The sequence below is a fragment of the Perca fluviatilis genome, chromosome 14, assembly GCF_010015445.1.
Source record: "Perca fluviatilis chromosome 14, GENO_Pfluv_1.0, whole genome shotgun sequence".
NCBI lineage: Eukaryota > Metazoa > Chordata > Actinopteri > Perciformes > Percidae > Perca > Perca fluviatilis.
The window spans coordinates 34,591,319-34,609,711 of NC_053125.1; the positions used below are offsets into that span (position 1 = coordinate 34,591,319).

At 40.0% G+C, this 18,393-nt stretch overlaps 1 protein-coding gene across 2 annotated transcripts in view; it reads left to right on the forward strand.

The window, feature by feature from the left end:
- LOC120572771 (zinc finger protein 420-like) overlaps nucleotides 1-18,393 on the forward strand; it is a 54,240-nt gene that overhangs the window by 22,423 nt on the left and 13,424 nt on the right. The window contains exons 2-3 of one of the 2 annotated variants that reach the window (XM_039822200.1): nucleotides 1,801-1,972; nucleotides 11,449-13,497. In XM_039822200.1, coding sequence (XP_039678134.1) covers nucleotides 1,862-1,972; nucleotides 11,449-12,732 — 1,395 coding nt within the window. In that variant the 5' untranslated portion in view covers nucleotides 1,801-1,861 and the 3' untranslated portion in view covers nucleotides 12,733-13,497. Of the gene's footprint in view, nucleotides 1-1,800; nucleotides 1,973-11,448; nucleotides 13,498-17,066; nucleotides 17,258-18,393 lie in introns of those variants that run through there. The other variant, XM_039822199.1, reaches the window with a different exon arrangement.

The window sequence follows — 18,393 nt, forward strand, 5'->3', positions numbered from 1 at the left end:
TATATGCAGTACTTGTAAAGCACAAGTGATGCGAGGAGGCGTGTTCCACACTACAAATATGATTACGCATCTCAAGAGCTGTCATCCTGAGCAGCACCGAGAAAAGTAAGAAGAAAAAACGCCGGCAAAAACCCATCAGCAGCCTCTACTTCAGTCCTTTGACAAAGCTAGGAAATACAGCAACGACCACCCAAAGGTAAAAGTTGAATTTTGAATGTATTGCTTGATAACCAGCCGTTGAGCGTGGTGGAGCCGCGGTATGCTATGCCCAGGCTATGCCTAGCCGGTGCTACTTTTCTGATGTGCCGTTATCTGATCTCCAGAGTGTTGTCACCAGTCACATTGAAAAGCTCCTCGCGGCGCTAGTCACATTAGCTTTACCACAGACAGCGGACATTTGGACATCAAGCGTGAGTCCTGTTAGCATGTTGAGCCTCACTGCCCAGTGGATAGACGAAGACTTCACCCTTAAAAAAGCTGTCCGAACTACACTCACAGGAATGCTCCGGTTCTCACACAGCAGCTGCAATTGCATCTGCATTTGATAATACGTTTGTGAAATGGAAAATAGAAAGAGAACGAGTGCATGTCGTGCTATGTGTTGACAGTGAACGGCTGTTTAGCGTTGCCTCTGATGTAAGGCATTTGGCAGACCTGTTCAAGTAGGAGATGAGTTACATTTTTTATTTGAAAATTTATTTTTATTTATTTTACTCCTAAGGACGAAGTTTGAAGTCTGAACTTAAAAATAAAATGTGGCACTGGCATATAATTTATTCTCCTCCAAGTTAAATAATTTAACTATTTTTCAGGGGTGAATGTCTGTCTACATTTGTAAAATGATACATTTATGGTAGAATCAAATGTTGTTGGTCTTGTGTATTGCCTTATCTACAACACATGACTGTAATAAGGTAAAGGTAGTACAGGAGAGATGCTTGGATTTCTCTTCAGTAGAATTAAAGTGAACAGTATATCAGGGGAAATATGTGTATATACATCAGTATCGGTATCTGCATCGGCATCGGCCAAAATGAGTTTGAAAATATCGGCCAAAATCCAATATCGTGCATCCCTAGAATAATTCCTTCAGTTTCAATAGGGCCTTCACCGCTGTCGGCGCTCGGGCCCTAATAATAAAAAAAGTCAATACTATTCGAATGTGACTTTTTTTATAAATATGTTGGCTAATGTTAGCTAATCTCCCTCTTCTCGCCTTGGCCTAGCCGCATGTGTTGCTCATGTCACGTATTATGAACAATAACTTAGCGGGAGTGAGAAACACAAGGCATTGTGAGGTCCAAGCTAACGTTATGTACCATACGTTAGTACAACATTACAGAGCTAAGGTTATGTACTGAGTAATGTTAGTCACGAGGTATAGTAACGTTATTTTAGCTGGGAGCTTCATGGAGAAAGCTAAAGTTTGTTAGCTGCCCTACAGCTGGCAGTTAGCGTCTACTTCATATATTACCTTCTAACAGCTATATTCTCATTAATGAGACAATCTGCAAGAAGGAGGTTTTAATGGCATTGACAATGCATATGCCTAAGTAGTACATATTATTTTACAGTCTGCAATTGTGCAATAAATATTCAAATATTATTTGAATATTAAAAAGAAAATCGAATGGAATTTGAATGGTATTCTAGTATATGATGTATATATAAGTTGCAGACCCGCAAATAACCTTACAAAATGGCAATAGCAAAAAAGGAATAATACGAATTGGAGTGAGAATTCATTGCTTAAAAACAAAGCCTGAGGATATTTTCTTCTGTCTGCACTCACCTTTCCAGTGAGGATAACACATGGGAGCCGCAAGACAACCTGGACGGCCCCGACCTTATCGCCGAGTACATGCAGAAACACAAGGAGAAGGAGGAGAAGAAGAAGGAGGGCAAGAGGAAAGTTGTCAGTGAGGCCTCGGGAGACACAGAGGAGCGAGGGAGCAAGAGGAAGAAGGAGGAGGTGAGTGAAGGAAAGAGGTTACTCCAGACTGAGGAGGGTTTCACAAATATCTTTTAGATGACAAAAACAGATGACAAAAGGGTATTTTACAATAACTTTGAATGCACCACAACGTTTACCTGTTTCAATTTAAGTTAATTAGTTAGGATATATTGTGCAGCCCAGCTACAGCTGTTAATGTGTGTAAATGATTAGTAGCCTAACTCCTTGAATGGTATGATTATGACGGTTTCAGTTCAGAGCAGCGGTCAGTAAATATATATTTTTAGGCTGCTTACGCATTAGGGATGTAACAATTACCGGTGTAACAGTAAACCACGGTAAAAATGTTGACACTAACAATTACCGTTTTCATTTAAAATATTATTATCACGGTGGATTACCTCGGTGTGGAAACAGCGTGTTCCCAGCTTCATCCGAGTCTCCTAAAGTTGCCATGCGGGCTCACTGCGTAGCTTACGGTGTGTTTCTTTCTTGAAGTTGGAACCATGTCAGAAGGAGGAGATGACAGCACTCAGGACATATATTAGCCTTGTAAAAAAAAGCCCATATTAACCCTTGCTCTCTCTCTCCTGAGATGATTGACCAATCAGTGATGAGACTCAGGTTGTGTTAGGGCAATTTGCTAGCAACATGTAATTGTCATTAAACAGACTAGCAGTGTGGAGCCACATTAGGGGTGGGGCGATATGGACAAAAAATAATGGGCCTCATTCCCCAATATCTTCCTAAGTTTTCTCTTAAATATGTTCTTAAGAAGGTTCCTAAGAAAAGTCTACGCCGGATTCATGACGTGTTCTTAAACAGCAGAATTGTTCGCATCTGTGTTCTTCGGATTGATGAATCCCGCGTCTTCGTAACTGAAAGCGCGTGCCAGTTGTTCCTAATTAGCAGCAAGAAAACGCCCGCAAATTCCCATATAAGGACATGACACTTCCTGTGCACCTCCTGGGAGACAGGTTTTCGGAGATTGTCGGAGCCGCGGTGGAGGAAGTACTGAATCTCAGTACTTAAATAAAAGTACAAATAACCAGAGACATATTTACTTAAGTAAAAGTAGAAGGTGTCCACTACCACAAACAAGGCCTGGCTTTTAAAAAAAATTCCTATCCTAACCAGCATAAAACGGAAATGTGTTGTTAGAATCGGAATGCGGTTGGTTTTAGTCATGGATGTATTTTATTTTCTTTAACCATGCAAGTAAGCAAATACAGAGTGTGAAGCAGCGGACATGGGGAGATGTGAAGAGGTCCAGCCAAATAAATAAGATATGAACGCGTCTTACGCAGCCTGGCGAGGAGTAAACGACGCTGTGGTGAGAAATAGATGGCAACTATGATTTAAAAACGGGAATAATAAAAACAAATTTTTCATTTTCACTTTTACCGGGGGCTGTATTACCGAGGGTCAGCGGCACTGCGCCCGGGCTCTGGAGCACCGGAGCCGGCTTGGATCAGCGGGGCCCCATATATACAGTATCTACGGCAACCAAACTTTACTGGTGAGACAAACGTGTGACGGTCAGGAAGACGTTTTGGCAGGGGGGAAACTAATCAGAAAATGTAACGGAACATTGTAGAAATGTAGTGGAGTAGAAAGTATAGATAATTGCTGCAAAATGTAACAAAGTAAAAGTCAAAAGTAGGCTATGCACTATTGAGTCTACTTAAGTAAAGTACAGATACGTGAAAAATTTACTTAAGTACAGTTAGGACGAATTTGTACTTTGTTACATTCTACCACTGCATTTTGGCCATATAAATAGCGATCAATCACCAAATAACGCAAGATGTAATCAGTTTAATTACTGATGTAAATTGCAGTGTTAGTGTTTTTTTTGCATACTATGATATTTTTTTCAACAAATGATCAGAAATACATTACAGTACAATATTATCATTGTAAACGACTAGAATTAAATAAAATGCAGTAAGCAATCATTTGGAGCAAATTGTCATCACTCAAATGTGCGTAAGAGTGCTTTTCAGTGTTCGTAGATTTTGTTCTTAGCTAACAAAGTTAAGAAAACATTAGTGACTGCCAGAATCTTCATAAAAGGTTCGTAAGCAGGGTTTAAGAACACATTTCTTCGTAAGAACGGTTGGTGAATGAGGCCCAATATCTTGATATTTTGACAATAACGATAATTAGACAATATCCTTTAAAAATGTGTTTTTAAAGGTCTGAGTTACTTAATCACTGATGATAATAATGGGCACAATGTTGCACGAAAACAGTTCTTATTTATTTTCTTTAAAATGTAAGTATTCAAGTAAAAATTTTTTAAAGACATACAAAATACTAATTGAACTAGTGTAGGAACATTGACATCTGAGTAAACATTCAGTTGTACACCTCTGCTGTAATGTAAATTGTGCAGCATACAAGCAAGATGAAATCATAACAATAAACAAAGGGCTCTGTTTTGTAACATATTGCAGACAATCCTGTCCTTATGGAAGCAGTCCTGGAGCTGGGATAGGGTAGTTTCAGGCCAGGTTTTGCTAGTCCTTCTACTTGGCTGTATAGTCCTTCTGACCGGGATGTATGCTGGGATCAGGAGTAGTTGGATCAGGGGCTATGTAGACGGCAGTGTGCTGTTTTCGTGGTAAATAAAATGGCCTGTATATTACCGACAGGGCTTCCAGGTCAGGTGAGCAGTGGTGACCAATGATTCTCCTGTTGGTACTCCATTCATTATGCAAAAAAATGCACAGTCCTCCTCCTCCTCTGGTCTTGCCAGAGTTCTTGTCTCGAACCTGCCGGTAGCTAGCTCAGTGTGCTAGCGGCCAACAACAATCCACGGAGCACCCGGTCTGGCCATGTCCTCTGGGATGTTATGAGCCACCTGGAAGGCTCTCGTAACAGCTATGTTGTATCATAGTCCTATATTGATTAGTTCAGTGTGGCTGTACTTGTATAAATATACACTGACAAGAGTTTGAAAAACAACACAGATGTTGCGTTCACTTGAAATTCGCCTCGCCAGCCTCGTGCTACATTCAAAGTTGTTGTAAAATATCCTTTTCCCAACCAGTGGTTGTTTTTGTTGTTGAAGGTGAGACACGGCAGGCAAAAACATTGTTTTTTTTCCACTGGTCAATTTTGAGATTTTGGGCAATATGTCTCTCAGAATTGTGGTGAAAAAAAGTCAAAAATAAACATTTAGGTCTTTATTTTACTACACTTTGTCTGTTTATGTCTGTAGATTTCACCTAAATTCAACAAAAGTTGGCATTCTAAATCATCCCACTGTCTGCACCCTGTCATGACATATACTGTTGGAAAGCTCTCTCTCTCCTGTAAAATGCTGTCAGATCTAAATATGGTCATTTCCTTTTTATCAGCAACCAATCGTGAAAGTAAAAGGGGGGATTTAACTCTAAATGCGCAATCTCATTGGCTGATGCCAATTTCTGACAACATGATTCGCTTAGAATCATCACGTGACGCGCTCTGACATTTCCGCGGTAGTTCAGAATATCAAAAGAAGTGCGTCGAAAACGGTCGAAAATCACCTCAGATTAGACGAAAACAGGTGTCATTAGCAAGAAGAGACAGGGGATTACACACTAAGGGCCCTATCTTGTGCTCAGCGCAATTGCCTTTGTACACCGACGCATGTATCATTCCTATTTTGCACCCGACGCACAGCGGACTTTTCCCTCCACAGACGCACGTCGGTAAATTAGGGAATGTATTTGCGCTCCTGGGGGCGGTTCAGCGAAAAGAGGAGGCGTGTTCCGGCGCAAACGTTACTTTGTGCTATTCTGCAGTTTCAGAAAACAATTCCGCCACTGACCAGGAAAAACCTGGTCTAAAGTCAGTGGCGCTAGTCTAAAGTCAGTAGCGCCTTATTCAGATGCTATTTTAGGGGCGCATGCTTGGCCATAATGTAACGTGTGCACAACGCGCATACACTTCTCTCATCTAAATGGATGCAGCAGTTCCCAGTTTTGCAAACCATACATAATTACAAAGGAAAATATTACTGAAAATGCGCTTCAGGTGTTTGGATAGGTCAGGAGGCACTTTCCAGTACAGTCCTCAAAAAGTCGCAGCATTCTTTGTGGCTTGTTGTGTTTTACACAACATTTCCATGAATCATGGATGTGTTGATGACATAAATGAGGAAATATTAGAGGACTTAAGGAGACATGATGTTGAACTACGGCGGGATCTGGTCCGGGAGTAATGCGCGATGCGCTCCTGGTGGAGCGGGTGGACGGAGATGGAGTGGGGGGAGGAGGAAGGGGCACAACAGGTGCAGGTGGTGCGTTTGGAGGCCCACGCTCCATGGCTGCAGCAATCCTCTCCAGAGTGAAGATAGTTTTTCTCAGTGGAGGAGGAAGTGCCTCTCTGTCTGACCCAGTTGGTGGTCACTGAGCCTGTATTTAGTCAGGATCTGTCTCTTCTTCGTATCTCTGACAGTGTGAAGATACTCTGTCAAATAACAATTTAGTCTACTTTGTTTGCTTTCTCCAATGTTCTAAATATTGGTCTTTTGAATGATTCATAAGAAGCTCATCCCTGTGTATCACCGGATGTCCAGTGACAGTGCAGCATGGAGGCACTCAGAATGCCAACGCATGCCTCAACTTGGTCATATGGGCCCAATGTCCAAAAACAGTCTTTGTGGGGAAAAGCAGGGTTGAGGCTGCAGCCAGTATGGCTATTTCTACATTCAATGAGGGTGCCTCTGCCATGCTGGCTGTGATGGAGAAATTGTGGCTTCAGAGCACAGACATGGTTAGGATCTCAAAAGACAATAGTGTCCATTCCACCAGTGCAAAGCGGAGCCTTAACGTGTAAGCACAGCCAAAAAAGTGAAAAGACACCAGCAGGAGATGGAGGAGGGCCCTACATATGGTACTGGCATGGATATGTAGACTGTAAACTAACTTGGGGGAACTAGGCTGTGTAATGGTTGTTCTCTCAGTTCAAAGTTTGTGATGTAATGGTCTTCAGTTGAAGGCCATGTTGATGTGTTGTTTTGGATGTTATGATCAGTGATGGATGAAGCAATAATGAGTTTTGGATGTTAAACAGTGTGATACATGGATCTTACTTGGAGCTAAAGTATATTTTGTCTGTAATTCATGGCTTTCAATAGAAATTAGTGGAATTTTGCCATAAAAATGTTTAAAGGCCGTTTTCTCAAAATGAGTTTTTTCTCACACTCTGTGTGACAATTTCCCACTTCTGTAGCACCTATATACACCAAACTTTACATTTGTATTCCTAACTATATTATGAAGGTTTTCCCAGAGGGATTTCTTGATATGTCATTCTTGGCCTGATTTATGTGACATTTTATGCCTACAAATAAGGCGGAAATCAATTTTTTACGGCTATTGGCAGTATTTTCTGATTTACTGGGTAACAAAAGGAGATATTCATAATCCCCTCTGGTTAAGTCTTTTCATTGAGTATATCAACAAAATGCAAAAATATCTTTGAACCTTTTTTTTTTCAATGGTCAGATTCGTCACGTCAAAATATATGCAAATTAGCACATATTTAATTAGATATAGCCTGATTAGCATATTTAAACATAAAATTACAGAGAACTTGCAATACATATTTTTCTCCTATTCATCTGAGTAATCAACTGGTAAAGTTCCATGGTGATATCTGTAAGTTAAAAATCTTTCCCTATTCACCTGTAGTGTCTCGCCTTAACAGGAATTTCCTGGTGAAATAAGAGACCCGTAACGTTGTTCTGAAACACATGGCGGAGGCAGAGAAATCAGTACGACCTAAGTGAACCAAGGTGTGGGAGCATTTCATACTAAATAAATCGAAAACGTGTTAATTGCAAGATAAGCAAAAGTGACACGGCAGCACCACGGTGATGATTCAGCACCTAAAACATAAACATGTTGGAGTCCTTGATGAGGAGGAAGGGAGTTCAACAGCAGGGTAAACTACACAATCCTACTTCTGTTCCGTTTTGAAGTGAGGAATGTAACGTCCCTCCAGTAGCTCTTCTGGTGTGGTGTTTACTTGTTATCCAGCTGACTAGCATGACAAGCTAGCGTGAGCTTGTTAATAACAGTAGTAAAGCAGGGGTGGTATAGTTTGCAAGACTAAAGACACGGTTTTATTCACTCACCTTTTGTGGCCCATTCATTTTTCAATGTTATGTATATATTCTGTGCTTTGTCATGTATCAGTTATTGTTGTGTTGTGTGTGTTGTACTTTTGAATTTCATTTTAAAGTTTTTTTTATAGCACTTAGTCATCGTAAGCTGTGTTTAAATGTGTTGTAAAAATGAACTTGCACTTACTACAATGATGGTAATAATTGAATGAATAAGCTTCAAGTGAACGTGTTTGTGTGTGTGTGTGTGTGTGTGTGTGTGTGTGTGTGTGTGTGTGTGTGTGTGTGTGTCTTGTCCGTTTCTGCTCTTTGGGTTACTTACCTTTACACAACTATTAACTAAAACAACAAGTATGTATGTAAGTATGTATTGAGTTAATATAAATTAATGCTTTTGTTTTTTATGTGATTCATCGAAAAAATAATCAACAGATTAATCGATTATTAAAATAATCGTTCGTTGCAGCCCTACTTCTGAGTTTGCAGGTATGACATTAGCTTCCTTAAAGGTCCAATATGTAATATATGTAATGTAATAAATCCAAAAATGACACCAATGCCTCATCAGATATTAATGAAACATGTTAAGCTGAAATACTATCTTTTCTGACAACAATGCTAATATCAGTATTTTTTCTTTTTGAAATGTACATTCCGTGACGGAATTTCTGTTTATGTTTTGATCTGTGTGTTGTTATCAACGGCCCAGTTTGACAGCCAGGCCGGGTTGCCAGATATACCTGTAAAAACGTAAACCCAGCGCGCTACAGCTGTAACGGTAGTACAGCCATGAAAGCAGCACACAAACTAACAGGATCAACGGAGATAGATTCTACCCGACCTAAAAAAGAACTGGCATGTTTTTAACAGTTGCGTGAGCAGTGACGTAACAAACCCCTGGTAAATATTGGAGATGTATTTGAAAGATGGAGACAGCTTTGATCCCAAAAGGACGCAGAGTTGGCTTATTTCCTCCTGAACAGGTAAGCATTAGCTTCAGGCTAATTTATCACAGCCACTAGTGATGGGCGTTTTATGTAATTTCAACATATGTGTACTCACATTGAATTATATAGCTAGAGTACCCGAGTTGGTTACTCGCAAAAACAATTGAAACACAGCCAGTAAAGTGATCTCGACTGGTCCTGGCTAGTCCTGGCTAACGCCGCCATGCTAACTGCTAATGTTACCGGAGGACCAGGCAAGCAGCCCATGGCTGTTTACAAAGTGAAGTTCAGCGACCGGAGCCGACAATGGTGAGTTATTTTAAGCCACGAGAGGGGGACTGTAAATCTGGAAGAGAGGACCTTGAGTTTGCAGTGTGTTTAGCGATTGTTGCCATAATTCTAAGCCAGTGGTTCTCAACCTTTTTATGTGCCAGCGCCCCCCTATCAATTATCCAGGTCCCTAACGCCCCTCATCAAATATTATGAAGGCTAAATGCCCCGAATATTAATGATTACGCCCTAATATAGGCCTATTATTGTTGTTACTATTGTTATCAAAAATAAACAAAAAAATCTAATCATTGAATGACAAACAACACATGTATTAGTTTCCCAGGTATCAAAAAAGCCATGTGAATAGAAATTATAGATATTTACAGGTTTTTAAAAATGCAACCATTTGATATTCAAATTAAATAACAGCAGCCAATCAGAACGACTAGATATGTAACATTCAAACTATAAATAGGTATTATCAAAAGGCCTGCTGCATGGTGTGAACCTCAGCACCTTCATAAGATGACTATAATTTGAATGTCCTTTTTTGTTTGTGAAGTGACCTTGGGTGTCATGAAATGGCTTTAAATAAAATGTATTATTATGCTTATTATTATTATTATTATTACAAACTAACAGTAGCCAATCAGAAACAGCTAGCAATTTCACATTCAAATCTATTTTTCATTCAAATCTAAAATCAAATTGTTCCAACGGAAAACAAGCTGGCACTTATCAAGGGGTAAAAGCAGAAGGATTACACACACACACACACACACACAGAAAAGTATTTTGGTGATGACAAACGACTTGAAGAACGACACCTACTGCCGAATGGAAATAAGTGTACAACCTTTGAAAGTTAGTGAGAGCCATTTTTTAATGCTTAGAAGAGTCTAGCTATGTTTGCTATCGCCTGTTTTGCGAGTAAATGGCAGAAAAAATTGTTTGGAGAAAACGCTACCCCAAATCGCTGTGTTTTGTGGAGGTGTGAGAGTCCCGTACAGTAAACAGTGACATCACTTCCTCTATCGCTTCCATAAGAAAGTTTTAAAACACCAAACACAAGCTCTGAACTGGCCGGGAGTTTGGGGAACAGCTGACTGTTTGCCAAACAACAAAGCACAGTCGATATCTCTCGCACGTCTCTTTTCTTTCTCTCTTTCTCCGTGAAATTAAGCTGCATTCAGGTACAGTAGGAAACGTTGTGTTTAATAAACCATCTGACGAACAACTGTTACTGTGAAATATAAAGTCTACTTGTGCTACATTGGGGCGTTAAAGAATACAACAGTGGCGATTGCTTTTTTTTTCTTATCTGAACGCAGCTTCACGTAGTAGCTACAGAGCTCATTTAAGACAATGCTCTGATGTCCCGTTTCCATGAAGGCAGCACGGAGCTGCGCCAAACAAAGCTAACAAAAGCACAGAAAAGTTAGGATACTTGGCCCAAAAAGGATATCGTCCAGTCGCAGTGCTGTAAACTGGCAGCTTTTAATGTTGCAGACTACTTATTCTTTAGTAGTTTAAGTGTAAACATGTATTGTTATTGTGAATCTTTGGTTTAAACTAGCTTTCAAACAAACGCCCCCCAAGGGCACCTCAATGCCCCCCTTTCCAAAATATTGCTTCCAACGCCCCCCATCATCTTCTGAACGCCCCCTGGGGGGCGGTACCGCCCCCATTGAGAAACACTGTTCTAAGCCAATGAAGTGTGTTCCGTCGGCAAGGTAGTGGTATTTTTGGCAGTTCCTACTGTAATTCTAAGCCGAAAAAATGTGTGTCTGTCAGTTGGGTACAGAGCACCGCGTGAGCACAGGCTTTTATGACTGTCAATATAGCCAGCATCTAACGTTAGCTACTCCACTGTGCTGTGAAGTAATGTCTGGCTATGTGAGACAATCGTCTAGCAACGTCGTTGTGGATGCTGTGGTCTCAGCCTGGCAACCTCTGTGAACTTCAAGTCTGGGGAGGAAGGGGCGGGGGAGGAGACTCTCTCTTGCAGTGCAATTTTGAATTTGCACTGCAGTAACTATTTTAAACACTAGCTGTCAGTATTACATATTAGACCTTTAATAACATGGCTGCAACCGGCAAAAATTTCCTGAGTAACATTATATTTTGCTCACTTTGTTTGTTTGTTACTATAGAAACGGAGAAGAGGAAAGGGACTCAAGTGTCACCACTGTCAGCACTGTGACAAATTCTTCACATCTGGATATTTAAAGATTCATCAGAGAGTTCTTACTGGACAGAAGCCATACCGGTGTGATCAATGTGGGGCAGCTTTCACACGACAGAGTATCCTAAAAAGCCATCAACGCATTCACACTGGAGAGAAGCCTTACAGGTGTGATCAATGTGGGGCAGCTTTCATACAACGGAGTAACCTAAAAAGCCATCAACGCATTCACACTGGAGAGAAGCCGTACAGCTGCGATCAATGCGGGGCAGCTTTCACACAACAGGTTAACCTTAAAAGACATCAACGCATTCACATTGGAGAGAACCTGTACAGCTGCGATCAATGTGGGGCAGCTTTCACACAACAGAGTGCCCTAAAAAAACATCAACGCATTCACACTGGAGAGAAGCTGTACAGCTGTGATCAATGTGGGGCAGCTTTCACACGACCGAGTATCCTAAAAAGCCATCAACGCATACACACTGGAGAAAAGCCGTACAGGTGTGATCAATGTGGAACAGCTTTCACACAACAGACTAACCTAAAAAGACATCAACACATTCACACTGGAGAGAAGCCGTACAGCTGCGATCAATGCGGGGCAGCTTTCACACAACAGAGTGCCCTAAAAAGTCATCAACTCATTCACATTGGAGAGAAGTTGCACAGCTGTGATCAATGTGGGGCAGCTTTCACACGACCGAGTACCCTAAAAAACCATCAACGTATTCACACTGGAGAGAAGCCGTACAGCTGTGATCAATGTGGAGCAGCTTTCACACGACCGTGTACCCTAAAAAGACATCAACGCATTCACACTGGGGAGAAGCCTTACAGGTGTGATCAATGTGGGAAAACTTTCTTACAACAGAGTCACCTAAAAAACCATCAACGCATTCACACTGGAGAGAAGCCGTACAGCTGTGATCAATGTAGGGCATCTTTCACAAAACGGGTTGACCTAAAAAACCATCAACACATTCACACTGGAGATAAACCTTACAGCTGTGATCAATGTGGGAAAACTTTTTCTCTTAGTAAAAGCCTTAAAAGACACCAGCTTATTCACACTGGAGAGAAACCATACTGCTGTGAACAGTGTGGAGAAACTTTTTCTCAGAGTAATCACCTTAAAAGACACCAGCGCATTCACACTGGAGAGAAGCCGTACTGGTGTGAACAATGTGGGAAAACTTTTTCTGAGAGTGGTCACCTTAAAAGACACCAGCGCATTCACACTGCCTCGTAGTGAACATGTTTCAGAGCCAAGCTGTTTCCTCCTGCCTCCTCCTCATGCCCTGATAGCTGTGTTCTTATATTCTGACCTTCTCTCCACATTGAAGGCTGGCCAGCAGAAACTTTATCTTTTGAACAACTTGGATGTTATCCTGGCTACAACTACATATTACACTCCCTCCCTTTGAAGGGATTAATTCTCAAAATAAGCGTTTATTCCTGTAATAAAATATTTTGATTTCAGGGTTCAACTGCTAGAGCTATTTACCTAATGTTGCACCGAAGGAGTATTTGTTCTTAATTAAAAAAATCTCATTATTATTTACTAAGGTGATGTCAAATTGCTGAAATATTTAGTTTATTTCCTTTAAGACGAAGAAAAGAAGCAAATCTTCATAACTGAGAAGCTTTAATCAGAACATTCAACATTAGCAGTTAATGTGTTTAAACTGCATCTGTGCCGCCGCCATCTTGGGATGAACAACTGTTCTTAAAGACTCATAGAAAATGATTTTTGTACTGCTTTTGGATCTTCATGTAAAAGAAATGCTGAACTAAGCAACATGGAATAACATTTCACAGATGAAAAAGATGTTTTACAATATTTAACTATTACGAAAGCGTTGAATTTAATATCACAAAAGATAACATTAATCCTTTTAAGCAAACAGTAAGTATAGTGACTGTTCTGATACTGATATAAGCTAATGCTAGCTTGTGTCAGATAGTATTTGTTATTTCAGTAAATAATAATACCTCAGTAAGATGCTGAAAATGAAGTTGTTTTGAGTGTCAATGAACTATATATATATATATATATATATATATATATATATATATATATATATGTGTGTGTGTGTGTGTGTGTGGGTATGTGTGGGTATATATATGTATATGTGTGTATGTATATGTGGTATATATACCTATGTTATCCTACAGTCTTCTTCAGTGGAATAGACACATGAGAACAGCTGGTTGTATTCGGGTGTTTGGCTAATTCTGGCATTTTTAACTCTGGTATAATCATTCATTTCATTAATTTGCTCTTTCCTCTTCTTAAATAAACTGAATAGAATTGAACTTTCACGTCAGGTTTCTTACTTTTTCACGGGCGTATTCTTCTTCATGACACTCTTATGACTCCATATAATCTTTCAGTTCATCACAAACATTCAACATCAACACACATCTGGAGATATATGTTTTTAATTGGACAGGAAGGGAAAAACTGTCTTTTGAAAAGTAAGTAGAAAGGCATTTCCTACAAAATGTGCTAAATTACTAAAGCTTAACTCTTGTGTTGTCTTCCCGTCAACCTTGAAAAAAACAATTCTTTCGACGATTTTGACGCCTTTTTTCAGTTTTAAATTGTAAAATTTTTCTTCTACACATTTTCAGCGCTTATTTCTACGTCCCACACTTTCTGATATAAAACAACATGAATAAATAAAGGTTAAATAAAATAAGAAAATAAAGAATTAACCCAAAGTCAACAAAAGGGTTAACTAGCATAAAGTTAGGATGTACAATAAATCAGTTGAAATAGAAAAGAAATTTAAATATTAGGGTTGTGGTTGGATGAAAGACTTACATGGAAACATCATATAGAGCATGTTGAAACAAAATGTAAAATGGTTCTAAATCTAATGAGGATGATCCCTGGACATTGTTGGGGAGCCGATAAGCAGTCTCTGATATACATATATAAAGCTTTAATAAAATCTACCATAGACTATGGATGTGTAGTTTATAGTTCAGCATGCAAAACTTCTTTAAGAAAAATTGAGAGGATTCAATTCAAAGCTATAAGAATTGCTTTAGGAGTTATAAAAACAACCCCTACGTGTGCTTTATAAGTAAAATCAGAAGAATCTCCACTCAGTCTAAGGTATGTTAAATTGTCTCTAACATACTGGGTTAGGTTGTTGTTGGGAAGTATTAATAATTCAGCAATTTCAGTTCTTAATGATTGCTGGGAATATCAAACAAAATGAATAGGGTTTAGTTGGAATATCAACAGCATAGCAGAACAATATGGCATTAAAGAACTGAAACTTAGTCCTTCACTGGTTCTAATGTTGCCTTCCCACTGGCATTTGAAATCAGCTCCTTAATACGCAATACGCCCCCAGCGGATGTCGTACTACACCCTTGAAATGCATCGGAAGTGAGTAGAACAAAAATGGCAGAGAAACTGTAACGACTGATAAGTTTCTGAATGTACGATTCTCTATGACCTCTCTGATGAGGGCTATAGAGATATAAACAGAAAGGCTGCTGCGTGGAGAAAAGTTGCTCAGGACGTTGACATGTCAGGCCGGTTAAATGTGATATAGCAGTATAATGTCAATAGTTCGATGGCTGTTGCTAGCTAACCAATTAGCATTAGCAGGTTTCTGTATCAGTACCATAGCAACGCTAACTTCTGCTGGAATTGTCAGATAGGAACCGTCCGTAGCCTGTCGCAAGAGTTACATTTTTTGAACGCATCCAGGTGACCAACTGACACGATTTTTTTCAAACTGCACTCATTCCGACCCGGTTCGGACCCTTTTGCATGCGGTCTGCGAATCTCCAGAGGAAAGGAATGACTTCTGGTCGTTTTGAAGCCGTATTGGAGCTGATTTCAACTGCCAGTGGGAAAGGCGGCATACGTGCTGTTCCCCCATGGATTCTTCCATCACCAGAGTTTAACAGTGAACTATTGGAAGGAAAGAAAGAGTATCCAAATGAACAAAGCTTTGCAGCATATTGCCAGGGATATATAAAAATGTCATTCTATGGAAATGTTAAAAATACATACAGATGGATCCACAAAATGGGCATTTTGGTATTGGGATATATATTCCAGAATGTAACAAAAGAGATGGATACAGGTTAAATAATGTTCTATCTGTACACTTGAAGATTGAGAGCTCTAATATGTACAGATTCCATGGCAGCTATTCATTCCCTAGATACAGGTCACTCATCAAGGGAAGATTTGATATTGAATTTCTTTGTTAAAGCAGCTGTTATTTCTGATGTTTGATGTTAGGAGTTTAAGGGGTCGCTATGCAACCGTTGTGCTAATTATATCTATGTTCATACATGCTAGTTTATCGCCTTTCGGCTCACCCGAGACTCAGTACGTCGTGTTTAAACATGTTTATACTTTTACTACTTGTTGTTAGGATTGTTCAGTACTTTATGGTTGAGTAAAATAAGAAGTAAGTGGTGTTAAATATAGTTATCTGTACCGCTATCGAGGCTTTGCTAGCTTGAACTAGCAAAGCCTCGATAGCGTTTCACAATAAAAGCATCCGGCTATTTAGTTAGTTGGAGGCTTTAAAGCGTATCATAGATAACAGGAAGTTTTGCCTACGTTAGCCATAACTTAACAGATGCGAGAAAATCTATGAGAATCCCATATAATAAGCGTTTAAATCCCTTTTCTCTGCTTACATTATTTAAATGATATATAGCCATATTCTAACTATTGTTTATATCACGTTTGGTCATGTATATTACTGCTTAAGGAGGAATGAGTGTAAACATATGTTTCCTTTATTCATTTGCATTTTGTTTCTCTCTTTATAGAAACCACACTCAAACCTTCATTTCATACTCTGGAATATTTGGCCTTAAGTAGTGGCCGACATACCTGAGTGAACCTGGTAATAAACCCAGAACTAGCACCTAGACTGAGCGTCTACCTGTTATCTTCCCTACACGTTTTGTAGCCTAAACAGAGCAGCTTATATTGGTTATATATTAGAGAGAACAACAAGTTAGCAGACAGGTTGCTATGCCGTTATTCAAATAATATTCATAATGCTCAAATGCAGTCTGTTATTAATATGCACTACACTACTCAGGCTTATTCATTGTCAATGCCACTATAAGCATGTGGTTGTCGTTAGGGTCAATTATTCCCCGAAAGAACCAACCAGGCCTGCCTTGTTGCACAATCAAAAGGTTTTTCAAAACTTGCCATTTTAGCTCAAAGTTTGTTGTTGTTTCCTGTTTTGCAAGGCGAGGAAGATCTGGTAATTTTCTGGTAAATGAACTGTCATTGATTGACGCTAATGTGCATGTAGCTTGTAGCTCCAGTTAATGACTTTTGTGGCTTCCATTTTAGTATTTTTTTCAGTTTTCAGTTCAGTATTTCAGTTCAGTTTGCAGGAGATACTTCACACTCTGAAGTCCTATGGATTGGTCACCTCATCAGCCTTTGCATTTTCTCCATTCAAACAGAACATTTTAATATAGTAAAACATGGTAAACTATAATTCACTCCCACCTCCCATTAGTTCTTCTAACCCTTGTATCATTATCTCTGCATGTTTCCCTCTGGGTCTACCAAAGGAGCCCTCAGCAGACGTCAAGCTGGCGACCATAGCAGGAAAGAAGGGCAAGAAGGCCCAGGAGGAGGAGCAGCCAGCAGCTGCAGCAGCAGTGAAGGAGGAAGACGAGGACTATGTGGTGGAGAAGGTTTTGGACCGCAGAGTGGTGAAGGGAAGAGTAGAGTTTCTGCTGAAATTTAAGGGGTTCTCAGAGTAAGTATGAGTATATATATATGTGTGTGTGTATATGTCTGTCTGTCTGTCTGTCTGACTGACTGACTGTATGTATATATGCATGTATATATGTATGTATATATATATATATATATATATATATATATATATATATATATATATATATATATATATTTTGGGCTGTCGCAACGAATGCCGAAATCCATCCATCCATCTTCGTCCGCTCACGGGGGCAGCAGCTCCAGCAGGGGACCCCAAACTTCCCTTTCCCGAGCCACATCAACCAGCTCCGACTGGGGGATCCCGAGGCATTCCCAGGCCAGGTTAGAGATATAATCCATCCACCTAGTCCTGGGTCTTCCCCGAGGCCTCCTCCTAGCTGGACATGCCTGGAACACCTCCCTAGGAACGCGCCCAGAGGGCATCCTTACCAGATGCCCAAACCACCTCAACTGGCTCCTTTCGACGCAAAGGAGTAGTGGCTCTACTCCGAGCTCCTCACGGATGATTGAGCTTCTCACCCTATCTCTAAGGGAGACGCCAGCCACCCTCCTGAGGAAACCCATTTTGGCCGCTTGTACTCAGCGGCCGACCATGAATGCAAAAATTTTAATATAATTTGAATCGTAAAAAAATCAATACTATTCGAATGTGACTTTTTTATAAATATGTTGGCTAACGTTAGGTAATCACCCTCTTCTCGCCTTGGCCTACCCGCTTGTGTCACTCATGTCAATTCTTATGACCAATAACTTAGTGAGAGTGAGAAACACAAGGCATTGTGAGGTCTAAGCTAACGTTATGTACCGTACGTTAGTATAAGATTACAGAGCTTTGGTTATGTACTGAGTAACGTTAGTACAACATTACGTAGCTAAGGTTATCTACTGAGTAACGTTAGTACACGGGGGAGTGACAGGCTGCAGCTGGAAATCGCAAGGACGGGCTTATAGTTTTAACATGACTTTAAAATCGACATCCACCGAGCCAAAGTGCTTATGTTAACAATAGTTAGCTCATTCTTGTTTTCAAACTGTGTCGCGAGGTATAGTAATGTTAGCTTAGCTGGGAGCTTCATAGAGAAAGCTAAAGTTTGTTAGCTGCCCTACAGCTGTCAGTTAGCGTCTACTTCATATATTACCTTCTAATAGCTG